Source organism: Neomonachus schauinslandi, chromosome 12, assembly GCF_002201575.2.
Source record: "Neomonachus schauinslandi chromosome 12, ASM220157v2, whole genome shotgun sequence".
Taxonomy (NCBI): domain Eukaryota; kingdom Metazoa; phylum Chordata; class Mammalia; order Carnivora; family Phocidae; genus Neomonachus; species Neomonachus schauinslandi.
Genome location: NC_058414.1, coordinates 73,661,677 through 73,684,125, shown reverse-complemented (window position 1 = coordinate 73,684,125; position 22,449 = coordinate 73,661,677). Strand labels below are relative to the sequence as shown.

General features: G+C 39.7%; 1 protein-coding gene across 1 annotated transcript in view; it reads right to left on the bottom strand.

Annotated features, from left to right (window-relative positions):
• Positions 1–21,915, bottom strand: part of CFTR (CF transmembrane conductance regulator) — a 167,279-nt gene extending 145,364 nt beyond the window's left edge. Inside the window, exons 1-2 of the mRNA XM_021699342.1 lie at positions 21,690–21,915; positions 3,306–3,402 (exon numbers count right to left, since the gene is read on the bottom strand). Of these exons, the coding sequence (XP_021555017.1) occupies positions 3,306–3,402; positions 21,690–21,915 (323 nt within the window). The remainder of the gene's footprint in view (positions 1–3,305; positions 3,403–21,689) is intronic.
• Positions 21,916–22,449: the final 534 nt, after the last annotated feature.

The following is a 22,449-nucleotide window of genomic DNA, read 5'->3' as shown; positions in this document are numbered from 1 at the left end:
GAGACCATGACCTGAGCCGAAGGCAGACGCTTAACTGGCTGAGCCACCCAGGTGCCCTGAAAGTATTCTAAAATTGATAGTTTCACTATCTGCCAAAACCATTGAATTGAATGTTTTAAATGGGTAAATGGTTTGGCGTGTGAATAAAATCTCAATAAAGCTGGTATTAAGACAAATAGCATACAGAAATTGACTGTCAGTGTCGATTTTGGAAAGTTTTACCCCATTTTTTTTTTACCCCTAGAACTCCTGAAAGGCAAAGTCATTGTTATAGTGACTTTGACACTCTAAGCCCTTTTAAACAGGTTAGTGCGTGGGTGGCTACCGCAAGTGATTAACACCCTTCCCGTGAGAGGATCTAAAGATTGGTGACATGTATCATAAGTGGTGCAAATTGCTTATTTCCTGCCCCCCCCAGAAGCAAGGCGCTTCACTGCTGAAACTACTACAAATACAGAAAAAGTGACCATAGCGATAATAGCATAAAGAAACTGAGGAATGGGTACCATTGACGAAAAACCACGTGTACCAGCTCGACCTAATTCACTGGATTTCAGGGATTCAATCAATTGAGACAAGAAGCAATGGTACAAAAATTCCCACCCATCTTGAACGATAACAGAGAAGAAACAGAGCATTGTGATTCATAGCCTATGCCCATGTACTTTTGAAAAGCAGCCTCAGAGTGGTATTCCATGATTTTTGTTTGCTTTTTATTCTGTCTGGGCATGAAGCCACCAACAAAGGCCACCGAAGTTATTGTAGCTGGAACAACTGGCTAGAAAGATAGGATGATTAACTGCCCTATAAAATTGCTGCATCCTATATAAGTTCACTCTTAGGAGCTCTTTACTAACCAAGAAAGACAAGTGACACCATCACTCTCCAATTTCTGGGTTTTATTTCCATTGGCAATAAGAAATATATTTGAAACCAAGAAAATAAGGAAGCAGGGAAATGGATTGGCCTTAAGATTTGACGGTAGAAATGCCACTGGGTTACTGGCTGGCATTTGTAAAAGCTGACAGAGAGAAACTTGTGTGACTGTCAGAACCTCAGCACTCTTACTGTTATTTTAGACAATCGCATTCTGGAGAACAGAGCGGAGCAGCGGTTCCGAGCATGCCCAGTGCGGGCTGAGAGGCAAAGAAGGAGAAGGAGTTCTGTCTCTTCTTCTCTCTAAGGTAGGAAAAAAACCTACTTCACATGAATGATACATTAAGGATATCACCCACATCATATATTGATTTAACTTTGGTGGTATTTGTTTCATAACTATCCCATTTACCTGGTATTCCCTCCCTTCTTCTAGAAGCCTGAATCCTTTATTGAAGCTCTTTGTTTGTTTGGACACCATGACTAGGACCCAAAGTAAACAGTCTCTGATGGGTTTCTGCATTCTTCAGCAATAAAATATCTATAACCTTTCCAAGCCCTGGTTTTCATTCTAGAGTAAACTCAACATCTGGAATCAAAGGGACTTGATTCTTCTCTGTTCAAGTGTCTCTCCCAGTGTGGAGATGATATGCCTCTCCCTGGGACAGCAATCCTCTTGTGGAGTCAGGGGTCTATTTGGTACGAGCCGCCATAGGCAAAGCAGAAGCTAACTCAACACCTTCAACACCCAGATCATTTAATGAGCACTCACTCTGCACAAGTATCACCACTTATCAGATCTTCTCTGAAATATGCTTGCTACTTACTGCCTTGATGAAACTTATACCAAAATTTAAAAAAATAAAATACAGTGTGATTCCACTCAACACAGTTTATTCAAAGATGTTTATTCATTTGTTTATTTTGCTTGACAAATGGAATGATAAAATGGAGGTTGGAGGCCACCTTGGAAACATTCTAAAATAAAGATCATTAAGAACGAATACTCCCCGGGTAACACTGATACATGCTGCATCAGGAAAACAAAGTTGACGATTTTTTAAATTCAGTCATGATACAGTTGGTATCGAGGGTTCTGCTTGAAATCATCTAACCAGATAAATGGTCAGTCACATTTTAGAATTTTTCTCATTTATCTTAACCTTCACTTCACTTTAATTTATTTATGCTGTCTGTCCTCTCACACTGTTACTCATGATTACTTCTCAGAATGATTCCAAGAGGAGCAGGGCATTGGATTCAGACTTCCCAGCTTCAGATGATTTCCCATCTTCAAACTATATGTGGAATTTGGTTATTGGCGGCATTTTAACCCGTTTTATACTTCTATTGCTATTATTTCACCCTTAGAAAGCAAATTGCAAATTATAGCATTGAAAGGTAAATTTAATATCCTCTCTCTTTCTTCTCCCTTCAGTGACACATTGCATGACTCAAGATTTAAATTTCAGATCCTGTTCCTAAGGTTGTGGAGCAATGCTAATGCTATTTCTCATTTTCTTGGAGCCTTCATATTATGGGGGGGGGGGGGAAGGGGGGGGGGGGGAAATGACACTGACAATAAAACTCCTGAGAGGTTCAGGGAGGAGGAGGTTCTCCTCCTCCCTGAAACTCTCACCCTTGCCTCACTGTGAATCCCAGAAAAAAAGGAGCCTGACAGAGGCATGGAGCCAGCCAGTGGTTCAAGGCTGACCAAGGAAATAAAACTCTACTGTAAGAGCCTAACTTTAAATCCCCTTCACTTAATATTTACATCTTTTATCATATAAGAAACATATGGGTAAATAAAGGTCCATAAACACCCTAAGTAGCTTTTTTTACCCCCAACAGTAAAACACACAATAATAGATGACTGAATTATTAACTGATCCTAATAAGCAATTTAAGAGTTCAAAATGGTCACCTTTCCAATCAGGTCACTGAAAACACAAATCATAACACAAATCACGATAGTTTAGTGAAAATCATTTTATAGGCATTTAGGAATTACCGTGATCTTAAAATGTCATGATCTCTTGCTTCCATACACACTTTAGGAAAATGAACTTTCCAGGAAATATCGAGCCAGATTCTCTTCCTTTTGAACTCTGCAGGAGTTCCCAATGGATGAAACCACTGGTGATAAGGGGGCTCTGAATTTTTAAAAGGATTCTCCTAGTCTCATCACCTAGCAGGGCATTTTTTGGTTTTGTACCAATACCAACTAGGGCCAGCTTACCCTGAAGAAAAATTAATAAATCCCTTGCAATAAAATCTGACCTCTGTTTCCAAGAAATGCACAGAAATAGTGTCATATAAATTATGTATGCATGAGCCTCTCTGCAATCCAGGTTTAATTTTCTTCCTGTGTGCTCCATCCTTGCCCGCACTTCCTCCACCTGAGCCATAACCACAAACTGTCTGTTTACTTGTCTAAAATCCCCCGTCTCCAAACATCCTGCACTGTCAGCTCCATGAGGGCAAAGAACTTATAGATCTTTTCTTTTCTTGCTGTATCCCCTCCACCTATCATACAGCACATAACTGTCACTCAATTATTTTCAAAACTGCTAAATTAATGTTGTCACACTATATTTTGCTAGTTTATTTCCCTTATAAGACTAACTTCTTGAACAATGTAAGGGTCATATAAATCTTTATATCTCCATTGTCTTCTCCAGGGTTTAGGACAACAACAAACAGAATAAATTAATGTATTAACTAATTACTCAAAGATGGGATGTCTAGGGCGCCTGGGTGGCTCAGTTGGTTAAGCCACTGCCTTCGGCTCAGGTCATGATCCTGGAGTCCCGGGATCGAGTCCCACATCGGGCTCCCTGCTCGGCAGGGAGTCTGCTTCTCCCTCTGACCCTCCCCCTTCTCATGCTCTCTCTATCTCATTCTCTCTCTCAAATAAATAAATAAATAATCTTTAAAAAAAAAAAAAAGATGGGATGTCTATAGCCCATCTGAGGACAGTGATATGATTGCAAATATGTGCTGTTCAGCCAATACTTCTGTTCAAATGTATTAAAAGCCAAAAACAAAGTCAACACTTTCTCAAGTCTATGGTAAATGCAGTGCAAATGTCAAGGGGTCTATACCCTCGTATGCTATACCCTCGAATGTTAGGGCTTGCTTAGTGAACATTCTTTTTTTTATTTTTTTAAAGATTTTATTTATTTATTTGAGAGAGAGAGAGAGAGCACAAGAGGGGGGAGCGGGAGAGGGAGAAGCAGACTCCCCGCTGAGCAGGGAGCCCAATGTGGGACTCGATCCCGGGACTCCAGGATCATGACCCGAGCCGAAGGCAGTCGCCCAACCAACTGAGCCACCCAGGCACCCAGTGAACATTCTTAAATAACATTTCTGAGTCGTAACTTAAAGCCAATAATCATTTCTAGCCAAGATTATTTAATTCCCCTCAATAAAACATTTTCATATTTAATACCCTTCATTACCAAAACATTCTTCCAAATGTCTGACCTTCATTCTATCTATTCTTAATGGGGATGTACCAAAATTTTATAAATGGAAAGTAATTCTTCATTCTACCCAAGAGCAAATGGCCCCTTTTATTCTACCCTCCTTGACAATCGTGTCACTTGACATCTTCTGCATTATCTGCATGTCATTTCTGTACATGAGAGATGAAACACACATAGCTTTTTAAAAGGTTCATAAACAAGTGTAACTCCTTATGTGTATTACACTTTACAGTTTCAAATTGCTTCCATATTTCATTCTGTTTCTGAACACTGTTACTATTAGGAATTGTGTTCCCCCCAAAAAAGCGATGCTGGAATCCTAACTCTCAGTACCCCAGAATGTGGCCTTATTTGGTGATTAGGATCTTTACAGAGGTGATCATGTAAAAATGAGTTCATTTAGAGTGGGCCCTAACCCGATACAACTGGTGCCCTTATTTAAAAAAGGAGATTTGGACACAGAGACAGAGACACGGAGAGAATGCCACGTGAAGATGAGGGCACAGGTCAAAGTGAGGCCTCTTCAAGTCAGAGAATGCCAAGAGTGCTGGCAAATCACCAGAAGCTGGGGCAGAGGCACGGGACAGGTTCCTCCCAGCCAAAGAAGAAACCAAACTTGCGGACACCTTGATCTCGGACTTTTCGAATTCAGAACCGTAAGACAATAAATGTCTGTGGTTTAAACCACCCAGGTTTTGGTGCTTTGTTACAGCAGCTCTAGGAAACTAATACACTGGCCCCCAGCAACAGAAAAACTCCATGTTAGGACAGTGCATGCAGAGGGACAACTGAACAAAGGGGATACTCTGAAGATTGAAGATAAGGTTAAAAGTTGGAGATAAAGCCAATGGCGGGGGTAACAGAGTGATGGGTTTTAAGGAGGGCACGTGTTGTGATGAGCACTGGGTGTTATATGTAACTAATGAATTGTTGAACTAATCAAGAACTAATGATGTACTATACAGTGGCTAACTGAACATAATAAAAAAAAAAAGAAAAGCCAAAAAAAAGAAAAAGCCAATGGCAAAGCACAGGCTGCAGATGTGGAATTGGGCAGGAAATTTCGGGGAATGTGATCTCCATAATTCAGAGAATTCACTGGGCCTAGTTCACAAAAGAGGAGGGTTAAACTTAGAGAAGAGAGGTATTTTCTTAGAGCCTGGTGGTGAAGATGAATAAGAATTAATTACAGTAATCATGCTGATGGCAGTCTTTACCATTTATTAAGGAACGACTCTATGTCTGGCGTTAATTGCTGTCATTTAATACATGGAAAGTACTTAGTTTTATGTGTTAACTTAGAGGGTGTTTTTGGATGAGATTTATATTTAAATCATTAACTTTGGGTAAAGCAGATTGCCCTCCATAATACTGGTGGGTCTCATACAGTCAGTTGAAGGCCTAAATAGAACAAAAGGCTGGCCTCCTGAAGCAAGAGAGAATTCTCCAATGTACTACCTTCAGAATAAAATGGGAACATTGGCTGTCCTGGGTCCCCAGCCCGCTGGCCCACCCTGCAGATTTTGCACTTGCCAGCCTTCATTATCATGTGGGCCAATTCTTAGAATAAATCATATGTATATAGGTATATCCTATTGGTCTGTTTCTCTGACCTCTCTGACCCTGACTAATACACATAGTAAACACTCAACGAATGTTAGATATCATAATAACGCTGAGCTGTGTTAAATGAGGATAACTGATTGCACTGATGAGCATAATATTATCATCGGAAGATAAGTAAATTGCCCAATATCATACTGTTAATAGGTCACAAAGGATTATATATATAAGGATATATATGGGATATATAATAATAAGGATTCCAGCCAGGTTTGTCTGATTCCAAAGTACATGCTTCTTCCACTATATATTGCCACCTAGGAGTTGACAATAAGGATTAGACACAAAGTAGAATGTGAGACTATTTCCTCTGAGTATAGAGTGGGTGAACTAAGAAACTCAAGAGAAAGTCAAGGACAACCAATATGAAGGGAAGACAAGCTCAGTGGTTTTCAAACTGTGGGCCCCACCCTCTAGTGTTCCCCAGAGATACTTCAAGGAGCTCACCAACTTTTGATTTGAGGTGTCAATATTTTTAAGCATCTTTTACTATTTTAAAAATAGGAATTAGAAACATCACATATTCTCATATGTATTGTATGAAAATTTTAGCATACTGGATTCATCCAAACATGTTCCTGGACAGTCAGGTTAACTCACTTAGTGCCCACTATGGAGGAGAGGTTCCCCTGACACTCTTTGCACATATGGTAAAATATTATCATCTGTCATTGGTTATTTCCACAATGCAGAAGTGAGCATGTCCCTATGGATGCACTGGGCCAAGCTCAGTTAACAACCCACCATATGGCATTCCTGCTCACACAAGGTCTCATCCCAGCCTAACAGAATTGTGCAATCTCCATGGAATGCTAACAAGTCACATCAGGTATCGTCATGGTTTTACAATACTTTATCATATTTACACCACCTAATACAGTGACATGATTATAAAACTCACCATCAATTTAGTACTAGCCTTTCCAAAAAGAAACATTAAAAATACAGTTTATTTAAAGAAAGTTTCAATATTATACACTTACTCATGCAATTACCTACCCTTTTCTCTTTAGTATCATAATTAAAGTTTTCTTCTAAGCCTTCTTTGCATTCAGATCAAAAATATACTTTTGACTCACTCTTAGCTATTCACAGCTATGAATAGGGTTACAGTGACAAGCTGCATTCATAACACATTCACCTGTAGGACAGGCAGGATAATTTCAAGGCACAGTGAAGTGCTGAGCTTGGGCAACTTCTACTTTAATTACAGAGTCTGGGCTGACAAACTTCACACTAAATATTAACTGTTTCTTTCAAAACTAGTTCCCAGAGTAATCTTTCTCAAGAAATTTCAAGCAAGAAACTAAATTTAAGTTAAAAGTCAACCTTTTGAGGTGCAACCAGTACAAATAATTCAGCTGAGGTCACAGGAATATATACCTTCAATATATTGCTAAGTTTCCATACTATAATTCATCCCTGGACCTGATGGCTGACAAGTTTCCTTTGACATCAGTTATAAGAGGCATCTCAATTTTGAAACATAACAAACATTGTGGAAAAGGCAAACATATAGTACCAAGAAAATGTGCATAAATGTTATATAATCATTTCAGCCCTTATTTGGGAGCAAGAAATTAACTATATATTTGTATTTATGGAATAATATCTTATATAGCCACTTTTATTTGTATATATTGCAGTTCCATGGTAGATTTCATTTGGAAACTGGGATTCACTGATGAAACTATTGTTTTTAAAAAATTGTGAAAACCAGTGCAACTAGGAAAATCCGAGACTTACATACACAAAGTGTCAAACATCAAGTTGAAGAACCATCTGACAGGTGACTCTGCCTCTTCCTTCAGTCCCAAGAAACAGAATAAGAGTAAACAGAAGACAAAAAATGATGAACACCTAGGAATTGATGATCCCAGCAGGACCCCAATGAGGGTAGGTGGTAGGGGGGAACACTGAAGTGACTGAACCTGGGACACACCTCAGGGCTGAAGTTGGTAATGGGAAGAGTGGATGCAAAAACTCGGCAGAAAGCCTGGAGCAGTAGGTTTGATGAAGTGGAAAATGACAGGAAGGTGGATTTGGAAAACAAAAACAATGAAGGGTGGGGGCCAGTACCTGGATGGAACAAATCAGAATAAGAAGTGCAGTCTGGTTTTATACAACTGAGCTGTTCCCATGTGACAATGGTTGGCTACTGGCATGCTTTTTGGCTGACCACATCTTTCATTCTCCAAACGGGACAGTTAGACTCTTAAAGACCCCATTAACCTAAGATAAGACAGTGCTCTTTCCCCCCGTCCCCATCCTCTCTTCTTCATCCCCCCACCCCTAACACCAAGCAGCTTGTCACATGGACCAAAGTGGGAGGGCAAGTTTCTGGCACTTCCAAGAAGAATAGAGTCTAATGCCTATTTAAATGATATTATTTATTTTTTTTAAAGATTTTGTTTATTTATTTGACACAGAGAGAGAGAGAGAGGGAACACAAGCAGGGGGAGTGGGAGACGGAGAAGCAGGCTTCCCGCTGAGCAGGGAGCCTGACACAGGGCTCTATCCCAGGACTTTGGGATCATGATCTGAGCCCATGATGCTTAACTGACTGAGCCAGCCAGGCACCCCTAAATGATATTATTTATAATGCTTGTATCAAAGATAATAAATTTATCAAAGATAATAAATTTCAGAGACAAGAGAATTAAGAAAATCTATGTAAGAATGAAGTGAAATTATAAAATTCACCAACTCCATTCTAGGCTTTTGGATAGTGTATGTACTGGTTAAGAGCAGAGTTCTGGATTTAGATCAATATAAATACACATCTTGACTTCACAGTAATTAGCTTGTCCTTGTATAAACTCTTCATAATCTTTCTAAACCACATATTTCTTAGATGTAGAATCTGTTTGGAATTGAAGAATCCACCGAGGTAATATAGACAATCCCTGGTACATGGAAAGTGCTTAGTAAATGTTAGGAGATAGTGGGAGACCAAAGTACAGATTTCAAGAACTACGTGAGAGGAAATTTTGAATTATGTGGCACATTAAACTGTATCTAGGTTTCTATTGTTAATTTACTGAAAAAATGTCAGTAAATTCAAAATCCTCTTCTCTGGACACTAAGGTTGGGAAAGAGGACTGTTGGGAGAGAAGGTTCACGGAGCTGGGAGAAGATGGACTCGCCTCCATATCCCCCATTTCATGATTATGTGGTGGAATCCTGTCATTTGTCCTCAAATCTGTAGTTTTCCAATCTTTTACTAAGGTTGAGAAGCAGTAGTTGGGCCATTTAAACACATTTTCTTACGACTGACCTAAGGGTTCCCAGGTTTTAGTAGACAAAAAGAATTCCCTGGAACATTGAGAAAAAATGTGGTTGCCCTCTCCCAGAGATTTTGACTTAGTAAGGAAGGAGTGGGATCTAGGAATCTGCATATTTGGTGTGATTAAGATACATATATATATCTTAATTTAAGTTTACTTAATTGATCATTAATTAACAATTCATTTAATAATTAATATATCAATATTTTTAAAGCAGGTATTTGGCAGACCAGTTTAAGAAGCACTTCCCTAAAGCTATACAAATATTGTTAATTATGAAGAGGCTCCTAATTTTCAGAGCACATGTATTTACCTAAAGAATTTCTTTATCTTATTTCTAGTTAGATTTCTCTTTCAACAGAATAACTAAACTTTGATCAAATTTCCAGAAGCAGCAGATTTGGTGGCTCATTGTTTTTTCATGATAACTTATACATATCTACTAATCCCAGAATTTGGCTCTGTTCTGCAGTAATTAGTGGCTAGAGTGACAGAGTATGACTTAGGAAAGACACGAGCTGTGTTGCTACCCTTAACAGCTTCAAAAACAATTGAATCGGGGCACCTGAGTGGCTCAGTTGGTTAAGCATCCTCTGACTCGTGGTTTAGCTCAAGTCATGATCTCAGGGTTCTGAGACTGAGCTCCACATTGTGCTATGTGCTCAGTGTAGAGTCTGCTCAGGATTCTCTCCTTTTCCCTCTCCCTTCCCCTCTGCTCCTCTTCCCTGCCCCCCCCGCACAAGCTCGTGCGCACGTGCTCTCTCTCTCTAATAAATAAATAAAATCTTCAAAAACACCCCAATTGAATCAGCAAAGCTTTACATGAGTTCAAAAAGGCTGCCAAATTACCAAATTAATATCTCAAGGGATCCAAAGACTCTGTTCAAGGATTAAATCTGATATATAGGGGTGCCTGGGTGGCTCAGTTGGTTAAGCATCTGCATTTGGCTCAGGTCCTGATCCCAAAGCCCCAAGCCCAGCATCGGGGCTCCCTGCTCAGCAGGGAGCCTGCTTCTACCTCTCCCTCTGCTGCTCCCCCTGCTGTGCTCTCTTGCTCTCTCTTAAATAAATAAAATATCTTTCTAAAAAATTCCAATATACATATCTAAATGTAATCACCTTATGTTTATATTTCATAGGAAGTATTTTTTAATTTTAAAAAATACATCAATTTTTGTTGTCAAGGAATTATATTGTTGACTTCAAGTTAATTTTATTATGTGAGATGATCTTTATTCAGTCAATTTTATAAATCAATAAAGAACTTAAGCTTCCTTCATTAAATGGGTCAAGGGAAAGATCTATGGATGTATGATGGCCTGTGTGCTCCAAAGGGAAAAAAAAATTACATCATTAAAAATATTAACATAAAAATTCTAGTAAAAGAATAATTAGAATGTATAAGTTCTGCTATATGTTCTAAGTCTTCAAAGTACTATATTCCTGAAACATACCAGACATTCAATATTTAGGGTTAAATAAATGCATGTATATGTTCACGAATGACTAAAAATCACATATGCATCTTAAAGTTATTACTTTTACATTAATGAGCTCATTTTGTAGTGATTGTCTTTCTAATAAAATTCCATTACATAAAACTTAGTTCTGATGTTATTGGAATGGCTACCTCTGATCGTTAATTTTATCAGTTTATAAACTCTTCAATGTGTGAATACAATTTTGGATCTCATTATAGGTATATACATACTTTTTAAAGTTTTTATTTAAATTCCAGTTAGTTAAAATACTGTGTAATATTCATTTCAGGTGTACAATACAGTGATTCATCACTTCCATACAACACCCAGTGCTCATCACAAGTGCCCTCCTTCATGCCCATCACCTGTGTAACCCATCCTTCCACCCACTTCCCCTCGGGTAACCATCAGTTTGTCCTCTACAGTGAAGAGTCTGTTTCTTGGTTTGCTTCTCTCTCTCTCTCTCTTTTTAAATTTTATGCTCTGAATTAACTGATTTATGTAAATAACTAAGGTCTAACTGTTTTAATGATGTTGGTCCCAGTTGACTCCATAATGAAATCAACCCATGGGAGATTTATTGGCATTGCTCACTTTTTTAATTTTTTTTTTAAAGATTTTATTTATTTATTTGAGAGAGAGAGAATGAAAGAGAGCATGAGAGGGAGGAGGGTCAGAGGGAGAAGCAGACTCCCCGCCGAGCAGGGAGCCCGATGCGGGACTCGAACCCGGGACTCCAGGATCATGACCTGAGCCGAAGGCAGTCGCTTAACCAACTGAGCCACCCAGGCGCCCCAGCATTGTGCACTTTCATTCACAATGCATATATACAAGCTATACATTGACTTTTCTGGATAAAAGAGAGTAACCCTATTAGATATCTGGTGAAAGGGGTAGAAAAGAGGTAATGTGAGCTTTTAGAAGTCAACCCTATCTTTGAGTTGAAAGGTAGCAGTGCTTTGGGTAATAAATATTTCATCAGCCTACGTACTATTTTATTGAAAAAATGTATTCAGAGATCCAAGACTAAAATGAATTAAAGATCCTCTTTTTTTAAAGACTAAATTGTGGTATATATATTTAGGAAGAAATTTTGGAAATAATCATTTTAATAACCTGATTTAAAATTAAACTATCAGGCACCCTGAAGACTAACATGAGATTTGAAGAGAAAACTATTTCAGGGGAAAAGTCTACCTATGGCAAAGTTGGTTATCATTGATCTTCTGAAGAAAAATGATAGTGTACTAAGCTGGAATTTCCTATAAAGTCCCATACATTACACAAGAAAGCGAAGGAAACCGATTTTCCTATTTTATGTTATACTTCAGAACACAGGGATTTGGTAAAAACAACTAATATTTTTATTCAAAATTAGACATTTTATCTTCCGAATACCAAAGTTTAAGGTACACATGTACAAGTAAATGTTTACATTTCCATCAAAAATTAAATTTTAGAAGTATATCCATAAACTGAATTAGTCAAGTTTTATTTAATTCAACAAGTATATGTTAAGGGCCTATTAGGCCAAGGAGTCAGACAGATGCTTGGTATCAAAAAAACGGATAAGAGCCTCTGCCTTGAAGGACACATCAAAAGATGCATATGCAAACAGGAAGTCAAGAAGAAATGGTCAATAGGTTCCTACGAGACAAAACTATTCTGAGAAATTAACTAATAGCTGTTCAGCTACTATTTTCCTCTTCGGAAAAGTCCACATTGCTTCACTTCCTTTTAAAATTTGTGTTTCATTTCCTTTTAAAATTACTCAATTACTGAATAACAATGATGTGAATTACATATGAGCCTTGAAAATTTCTTCTAGATCTTTAAGTAATTTTAAAGCTGTATATTTTGATGCTTCTTGCAATAGACTTTTTAAAAAAGAATATTTTGTGACTGATTTATGTCAATACCTAACGTTTGTTGAAAATTGTATGTGAAAACTATATGAAATGCAAATTTCAGTGCCCCTAAATGAAGCCTTATTGGAACACAGCCATGCCCATTTGTTTGCATATTGTCTCTGGCTGCTTTCCTACAATGGCAGAAACCACATGGCCCACAGCGTTGAAAATATTTACTATCTGGCTCTTTATAGGAAAAGTTTGCCAAACTCTGATCTTAAGTATAGCAATGAACTTGGGGCACCTGGGTGGCTCAGTCGGTTGTGTCCGACTCTTGATTTTGGCCCAGGTCTCCATCTCAGGGCTGTGAGTTCAAGCCCCGCATTGGGCCCTGCATTGGGCTCCTCATTAGGCGTAGAGCCTACTTTAAATAAATAAATAAATAAATAAGTATAGCAATGAACCTGGGTTGAGAAATAAAGCTTTGTTAGCTCTGTTTTCCAGAGTTCACAGGGGTGTTTAAAATAAACAAAATGTGCAAAGAGAGCTTCCTATAAAGTTTCTCCAAGATGCTGCCTCTAGAAGTAGGACTGGTAACCCCCACTAGCAGGAGATTCATTCTCTTGTTGCTCCCACAACCAACACTGGGCTCCAAACTCTGGCCTTCAACTTCCTCTAAACACAGCTGTCCAAACTCTGGGATTCTGCCTTTTCAGCTTCATTCTCACAGATTGACCTGACTGGTACCAGATGAAATTTGTGGGTCTCTCTTTCAAATTAAGAACTTCAAGTTAAGAAAATCATTAGGCATTTGGCAGGGGGATGGGGTTGTGGGGTGGAAGCTCGGTAGGCAGTGCTAAGAAAGAGAACACTGTGTGTTTTAACAGGCTCAAAGTTTGAACATGAAACAATGATACCTAATCTTTTCCAGAGTAATGAGACCCTTTCGTTAATGCACACACAAAATATTTCATGCTAGTAGGCGTGCTCTTATTTATTCAGTCACTGCAGACAGGACCTGCAGCCCCGGCCGATTTTCATACCTCCCTGAATGTCTATGATCATAGAAATCAGATACGTAAAAACCACTGTGAAAGAAGTAAAGATCCAGTGAGTTGGAGGCACTTCAGACTCCACCTGAATCAGTGGGTTTGGAGGGGGGAGGGTAGAATTTCTAAGTCGATCTTACCTTGTGCCATTCCTAGAACGCAGATGCTGATTCCTGGCACTCTCAAGGTGACTCCGTAGCACAAAAAAGCCAAACAAGGAGCCACTTTAAATCCTCCCCTGGACACTGCCCTGGACTTCACTGAACAGCGGGAGGGCAGTATTTATAATCCTGACTGTCACCTCAGACGTCTTAATTTCTCTTACCCCAAGCTGAAAATCACTTTACTATATTTTCAAATATAGTATTGCCTGGCCTTGAGCCATATGCATCATTTCCTTTTTTAACCTTAAAGAGAAGCAGAGGGTCCACTAGGCCTCCACCCTCACCCCCAAGCCTTCTCCCAATCTCCTCACCCAGCACACTTCACCATCATCCCCCCCATTATCCAAGTCAGCACATCTAGACATTACCCTTGATGCTTCTCTCTCCTTCACCTTCCACATCTAATCAATTGCCAAGACCACTCCCACTCCCAAATGTCTTTCTTTTTCTTTTTTTTTTTTTTTAGATTTTTTTACTTTTATGTAATCTCTACACCAAACACGGGGCTAGAACTCACGACCCTAAAATCAAGAGTCACATGCTCTACCGACTGAGCCAGCCAGGCACATCCCCCCACCAAATGCCTTTCAAATCCATCTTTCTATCCCTACAGCTCTCCATTTCCTTGGCAAAACTGCAACAGCTTTGAACTGGTTGTGTCTCTCCTCTGCTTGAAATCCATGGCTTTTCACTTCCAATATGATAAAGCCCAAACAAAGCTCACCAACCCCCTTATAATCAGGCCCTGGCTAGAGTTTCAGACCCATCTCCCACAAATCTATCACACATCATATGCTCCAGTCACAGGGAATGTCTCTGAATTCTTTGAAGGTGTCATGGTCCCTCTTGCAGCCAGTCCTATACAAAGTCTGCTGCTTCCATGTTTACATTTTTCCTAACCCATCCCCACCCTCTCTGAACAATCTCCTTTAGGTGTCAACTCAAGAGTCACTTCTCCAGCAAGCCTTCCTTGACCAGCCTTAGACTGGATTGGATGCCCCAGGGAGTGTTTTTACAAGGCCTTGTGACTCTGGGTTTCAGAGAATTCATTCTGCAAAGGCAACACCAATTTCTTTCTTGTCCATCTCAACCTTATTAATGCCCTGCATAGAATACAGAAGGTGGCAAATGAATGAATTAGTGCATCCTCTAAGCTGCCCTGAGTCATTACCTACAAAGGAAGTACTGCTCTGATTCAGCTCCTTGAAGCAACTTCTGGGAGACTTCTCTGATTATATCAGAGCAAAGCCCAGTTTCAGGGCTGAGAATCCTAACAATAAGGACTTAGCAGAAACCTTTAAATCATTTCCTTATCCCATGAGCGAAGAAATGGTAAGCAGGCTTCCCCAGAAAGGCTAAGACCTGGCCATAAGGGACACAAGAAAAATTTGACAGAATAATTGTTCTGAGCAATAAAAATCTGTCCATGCCCCTGCTTGCATTGACCCCTTTTTATCAGAACGATGGTGCATTACAAAACTGTTGAATGTCATCAATCTACAATATCTAAAAGCCTCTCAGGTTGATCACCATGGAATCATTATCATCACAAAGAAATATTTATTAAACCATCCAGGGGTCTTGTTGTGGTCTGAATACTATATTAACACGAATCATAGAAGGCCCTGACATCCAGGGCTTTATGATTTGAAATCGTCATTGACGTTAAAAGACAGTAATAAGCTAATGGAGCTGCAAAGAGAATAGCAAACTTGACAAGCCTTGCCACTTGGAAACAGCTATGAAAGCCAGATCTTTCAGAGCTCTATAAGAAATACATTCATTTTCTACACCAAGCAATTTAATTGAATTTTTACAGGTTTCTTGCTAAAAGAAGCCTAAGCTGCTGGCTGACACAGAGCTCGATAGTTAAGCCACTTTGTAATGCTAATTTTCCTCTCAAACGACTACCAGGTAAATTCTTCTGGAGCTGGTGAGAAGCACCTGAAATGGTAATGTTTTGCTCGGTGATAAGATACTTAACGTACTGGATACAGTACACCTTCGGTCAGGGTCCACAGCCAGACCTCCATCAGGATCTGTTTTCCCCTCTTGACCTCATTGCAGCTCTGGGTTTGGTTCCAGGGACGCGCTCTGCAGATGCGTCAGGAACCCGTGGAATCAAAATTGCCCAAATTGCTACTGAGTCAGAGGTGTTTTTTTAAAAATTTGACAAATAACATATATCTGCATGCTAAATGGCTAACGCCCTTCCCTGATGGTTTTGCAATCCTATACTTACATTGTAGCTGTATCACACCGAAATTACAGGTTCCTGTGAAACGACACTAACAATAATAATACACCTTATAGTGGTGCTCATTTAAGGGCCTTTTAAACAAGTTTGAACATTTTTGCATTGAATATTATCATACTAAGTCCTACTTCCTCCCACAAAACATAAACAGAAAACTGGAAAGCCATGATTTCCCTAGTGTATCAGTTGGCCCCGAGGGATATTCTGATTGTCACATCATACATAAAATATTGATGAAGGAGTTAAGAAAAATAGATTCCACTTCTCTGTTTAACAAAGAATTGAACATTAAAGCTAAACCATCTGCTATGCGTTTTTAAGTATCTAAGAATACTCCTGGACTGTCAAGTAAGTAATAATTTGAACTATTGAAATACACTTCAAAACCAAGGAGGAATTTTTTAAACTAGAAAATTAACTAAAAGGAATTTAATTATATATACGTATATTTTATATACGTATATATAATTTCAATTTCAGTCACATCACGCAAAAGAGATAATTTTAGAATTCTGGAAGTTAAACCAATCAAGATCGACACATCCAAGGTTGGAAAATCTGAACTGTATCATAAAACATGATCAGTGGGGCACCTGGGCAGCTCAGATGTTTAAGCATCTGCCTTTGGCTCAGGTCATGATCCCAGGGTCCTGGGATCGAGCCCCACATTGGGCTCCCTGCTCGGTGGGTGCCCTGCTTCTCCCTCTCCCTCTACTGTTCCCCTGCTTTTGCTCTCTCGCTCTCTCTGCCAAATAAATAAATACAATCTTTAAAAAAAATAAAATAAAACATGATCAGCAAAAGGTGGATGGATAGAAAGGGATAGTCAGGGACTGGTGTAGGGAGTCAACATTTTTCAGTGTTCAGGCAACACTGTCCAAGAGAAAGGGGTGTCTGTTCCAAAAGTGGTCTCCTTCAATTCCTCCAGGAGACAAAGTCAAGTGAGTATAAGGAAACTCTGGGTTGTCCTCATTGGATGACATTTGCGCACCTACTGATTAGATGGACTCATGGTTCAGGCCCCCTTGGCAACTGGACATCTCAAGATGAATTGTGCATCTCATGTTGGCCTTTGTTTCATGCATCTATTTCTTTTGATTGGGAGAGGCTCAGCTTTGGCTGAGAGACAAACCTGAGATAATCCATGTGTATTGATCAGGATAGGACTAGACCCTTGTTTGAGTGGCCAACTGGTCTTTCTCGGCAGTGGTTCTATGAATGCCCGCCAACAAACTGCAAAAATATTTATGACTCTGCCATAATTTTAGATTTCCTCATGCCTTACAAACAAGTAGTGAAATGTAAATATAAAATCACTGTAACAGATTTTTTTTACAATGTGCCATAATTTATATAATCAAACAAGTATGGTCCTCTTCAAAACTGTGATCTTTATGGTTCTTTCATTATAAACCTATTGTAATTATGCTTCTGTTGCTCAAAGCACTTATATTCAAAAAGAAAAAAAGCACTTATGTTTCTCTTCATTAGGAAATGTCTAAAGCTTGCAATACATTTTTCTGAATGATAATACCTAAACTTAAGTCGCACTTGGCTGTTAACAAAGCAAATTATGATGAAGAATCTTACACTTTCAGGGTGGATTTGATTTCAAGATACAATCCAAAAGTCATTTAGGAGCAAGTTCAAGTGACCAGTCTGGGTAATAGGACTAATAATCTAATGCAAGTTATGACTAAAAATAACGGCTAAAAAGTAATGAAGATACTAATATACCCATGAGAGGAAACTTATATACTGTTTTTAAAGGTAATTTCATTTAAAAAATCCAAAAATATTTTGATCAAAGGCAGAATGTTTAGAATGAGAGTTTGGTTTTCATTGATAGCTATTTTGATGCACCACACCCATTCTAATACATAAATTCTAGTTTGTTAAAAAACCTCTCATTATTTTGTGTTTAGTAATTACAAAAGTATCTTAGGGACGCCTGGGTGGCTCAGTCAGTTAAGGGGCTGCCATTGGCTTATGTCATGATCCCAGGGTCCTGGGATGGAGCCCCACTTCAGGCTCCTTGTTCAGCGGGGAGCCTGCTTCTCCCTCTGCCTGCCACTCCCCCTGCTTATGCTCTCTCTCTCTGACAAATAAATAAAATCTTTTTTTTAAAAGTATCTTAAATTATTTAGTACTTATAAAAGTATCTTAAATGATCTTATTATTAAGCTGAGACTTATGCAATTCTTGGCCTTAGATCCTAATATTACTGTATTTCTCTTTGATCTTATTTGAGGCTTCTCTGTGGAGTTTATCAGGAACCCCATCCAGTTTTGTAAGAATCTGTGGCACTTGGGTTCTATGGGACTCTGACAATTCTTCAAGCATTGATCTAGACTCCTGGTGTGGATGCCATGACTAAAATTCAAGGTATCCAAGACTTCAGATGTCTTTCAAATTCTGTACTTGATGTGAAGCCCATGCAAAATTAAGAAAGTACTTAATATTATCCTAAACTTTATTAGCTTTTCCAATAATAAAACCTAAGCAAAACAATGAGAGATTTAATATAATCTATAACCCAGACCATAATAGCTTTACTCTTTGAGGACTCTGAAACTGAAGGGATCATATTCAGAAAATTAAATTCTAAAGTATTTTTTTTTAAGATTTTATTTATTTATTTATTTGAGAGAGAGAGAGAGAGAAACAGCATGAGAGGGGATAGGGTCAGAGGGAGAAGCAGGCTCCCCGCCGAGCTGGGAGCCCGATGCGGGACTCGATCCCGGGACTCCAGGATCATGACCTGAGCCGAAGGCAGTCGCTTAACCGACTGAGCCACCCAGGCGCCCCAAATTCTAAAGTATTTAACAGCATATGATATAAGCATATGACTTTTTTCCTGTTTATGTAGTAAGGCCATGCTAGATGAGATTTTACCTAAATTAAATTCTCACCTAGGCCCATTCTTACAGACTGATAGTCACAAAATTATATTCAACAAAGATGAATTGAGGATCTTATATAAATAAAGAACGTGGTATTGTAATGAATGTTAAAATATGATAACACTAGCTAACATTTACTGGGCTAACCACTTTACATGCATTTTCTCAACAAATTAACCCCTATGACATAGGTCCTATTAGTCTCGAGTTTTATAGATCAAGTCACACAAACACAGAGATGTTAAGGGACTTGCCTTAGGTCACACAGCTGAATCCAAACAACCTGAATCAAAACAGTCTGAATCCAAAGCCTAACACCCTTGACCACGAAGCAGTAGTGGTCAATGCAGAAAAAAAATTTCTGACCCAATGCAGAAAAAAATTTCTTACCCTTTTAGAATTAAAACCGAGAAGAAAGTTTATAATCACTGCTATTTTAGGTGATTGTCAGTTCCCATAAATAGTAGAAACTTAACTTTTAAAAATACACCTCTTCTTAGAGCAATTTATTATGAAATAGTTTGGAGAACGGGAATGAGTATGCTCTTAACAAACTTAGTAACTATTACATTTTTTTTTAACAAATCAACCTCAAAGCATTTTTTTTAACTATACTAAAATTTATAAGGTGATCTGTTAAAAAATATTTTGATAGATCAACAGTCATCTAATTTAAATCAACAATGTGTTAATTAAAATTTCCTTAGTACTTAGAAGTAAGCCTACAATATTCATTTTCCTGAAAACTGCATTTTTAGACTGACTGGCACTTACGTTCCTCAATGTGCTCTACTAAAAAGTCTACAATTTATGCCAATTAGCATTCTGATTTTGTAAGTGGTAGGAAAATAAATGAACAGATAATCCAATTTTTATAGATGGGGTAACAAAAAGTGCTGAAACACAAATACAAAAGGTAATTCCAAAGAGTAAAGTCCTTCTCTCTTAGCCACAGGGAGGAACTTTCCTTCAGTGGTCAATGGCCATTCCTTAGCATCTGAGTTCCACACTTACTGCACATGCAGAGAATAAAACATAGAAAGATATGAAAGTCCCTCCCCCCACACACATATGGGCATATTTATATTTGGCTTTTCTGATACCTAAGTATGCTGATTCATTGGATAATTACGAGTCAAGTAATATTCCATGACAGAGTTGTACCTATTCATTCATTCACATAATATAACAGGAACAAAGTAGATACAGTATCCAAAGAACACTTCAAATTTAAAATGCTTCATCTACTTACACTTGGCCTAAAACTCGGAACTTAGAATCCATTTTTAAAAACATAGTTAGATGAAGTTTGCAAGCTTTTATGACTCATCACATGCAAAGTAGGATGAGTATAATTTATTACATGTCAGTTGTGTATAACTTCAGTATCTAGTCCTATAGCTTCACATTTCCATGATAATTCTGATTCCCCCACCCCCTTGTAAAAAATGTATAACTTGTAGGGGCGCCTGGGTGGCTCAGTGGGTTGAGCACTGGACTCTTGATTTCGGTCAGGTCATGATCTCAGGGTCTGGGATGGAGCCTGGTGTTGCCCTGCTTGGGATTATTCCCTCTCCATCTCCCTCTGCCCCTACCCCCTCCCTTGAAAAAAAAAAAAAAGTTTAACTTGTAGAATTGGCTTTTTTAAGATAGATATTTCAAAGGATTTGCTTTCATCCTTAAAAGAATAATGGAATGGTGGCATATACTTGTTGATTTACTCAGTATCATAACAATAAAAACCTCATTTAAGCTCATATTACCCACTTCACTCTTCTCCCCTTAACAAAGTTCAATATTCAGTCAACAAGTGTTTTCTGAGCACCTACTACATGCAAACATGGCACTTGGAATAGTATGCCAAAAGACATCTAAGTTTCCAAGGCATGAAGTGGGGAGAAACAAGGGACCAAACTGAAGTATTTATTATCAAGTTTTTCATTCACTAATTTCTTAGAAAAATGGAAGAAAACACTTGCACAGTAGCACAGTTCGGTCTGCAGAGTGCAACTTTCAGTTGCAAGTAGTTCAGATTTCAAAGTTAAACTAAAGTTCTCTATCCAAACAACTGGCTTCAGTTTATTCTTTAATCTCTTCTTAACGTTTTCTATTTTGTTCACAAAATCCACATTCTCTTCCATAACAATGAATGATAGCGCATCTTAAAAAAAAAAAAAAAAAGCTATTCCTCTTTCTCCAAAACCCAGCCCATACACACGCCCTCTTCTTTCGTGGGCACGTGTCCTTCCAAAACTCGGCAGGACACCCCCTCACCTGAAAAAAAGTTTGGAGAGGACGCTGGCCTTTTCCAGAGGCGACCTCTGCATGGTCTCTGCGGGCGTCGGGGTCCCTGCCGGGGCAGGCTGGGCTCGAGCTCCTAATGCCAAACGCCCTACTCCTCTGGCGCAGGCTGCTCGCCCCTTTTTCTCTGACCTGCTGTGATGTCATTTGCTTCCAACCACCCCCCCTCCTACCCCTCACACCTCCCCTTTCCTTTAGCTCCTTCCCCGCCTCCACTGCCCAGGTTAAAAGCTGGGCGCTGCCTGGTCCAGCCCCCAACTTGCCCTAGCGGCTTTCTCCACCCTCTGTGCACCCTGACCGCTCGTTCTTCTCGTCTCCTTAGCTCCCTGGCTGCCCCGCGTCTCCCTTTCCCCATTCCGACTCCCAGCCTTCCTCCCTCGCGCGCGCTTCTTCCAGGCCCGCGATCCTACCGTCCAGCCCCCACCCAGCCCGCAGGTGGGGGACAGTGGCGGCCGCTCTCCGGGTCCTGCGTCCGACGCTCAGCAGGAGCAGAACCAGCCCGGGGGCAGCCTCCTGGACCCTCCTCAGCGCCCGGTTCCGCGGGACGCGGGGCACGCGGCCGCCAACTTCTGAGCCTTCTTGCTCACCCTTCTTCCGAGAGCCTAGCCGGGTTCGCGTTCCGTTTGCAAGGTGCATTTTGAAGGGGGGACGAAAATCTGTCTCTCCTGTATCAAAATGCAGCCTTAGAGACCCGAAAGTTCGGCGGCAGCGTCTGCTGTGTTCACCTTAGCGCCTCCTTTGAGTGTCGGAGGGAAGAACCAAGCTTAGTTTCAGGCTTAGGTGAGCTGAGTGCGGCTCAGACCCTTGCGAGACGCACTCGTGGGGGGAAATCGTATAAGGTGGTAATTGCTTTGTCCTGTACGCGCTCAGGATTTGTTCACCGTCTTAAGTTTTCAGCCCGACTTGCGTTCTGAAGGAAGGCTTTTGTGTTAGCGACTAAGATGACAAGTCGACAGTGTGTAAACTAACCCGCCCTCCTATAGATTTCCTAGTCTCGGTCAGCAAAACATCTTGACTAATACACCGAAAGCAATCCAGTCTTGGAAGGGAAGGTAGCGTGCTGACTCCGACCTGACTCAGAGAAACGCCATCTTCGACTCTCTGAGGGCATCTAAGCTTTCCCAGGTGTGGGCGCCTTAACTTCCCCTAGATTTTGGTGTAAGGATTGTG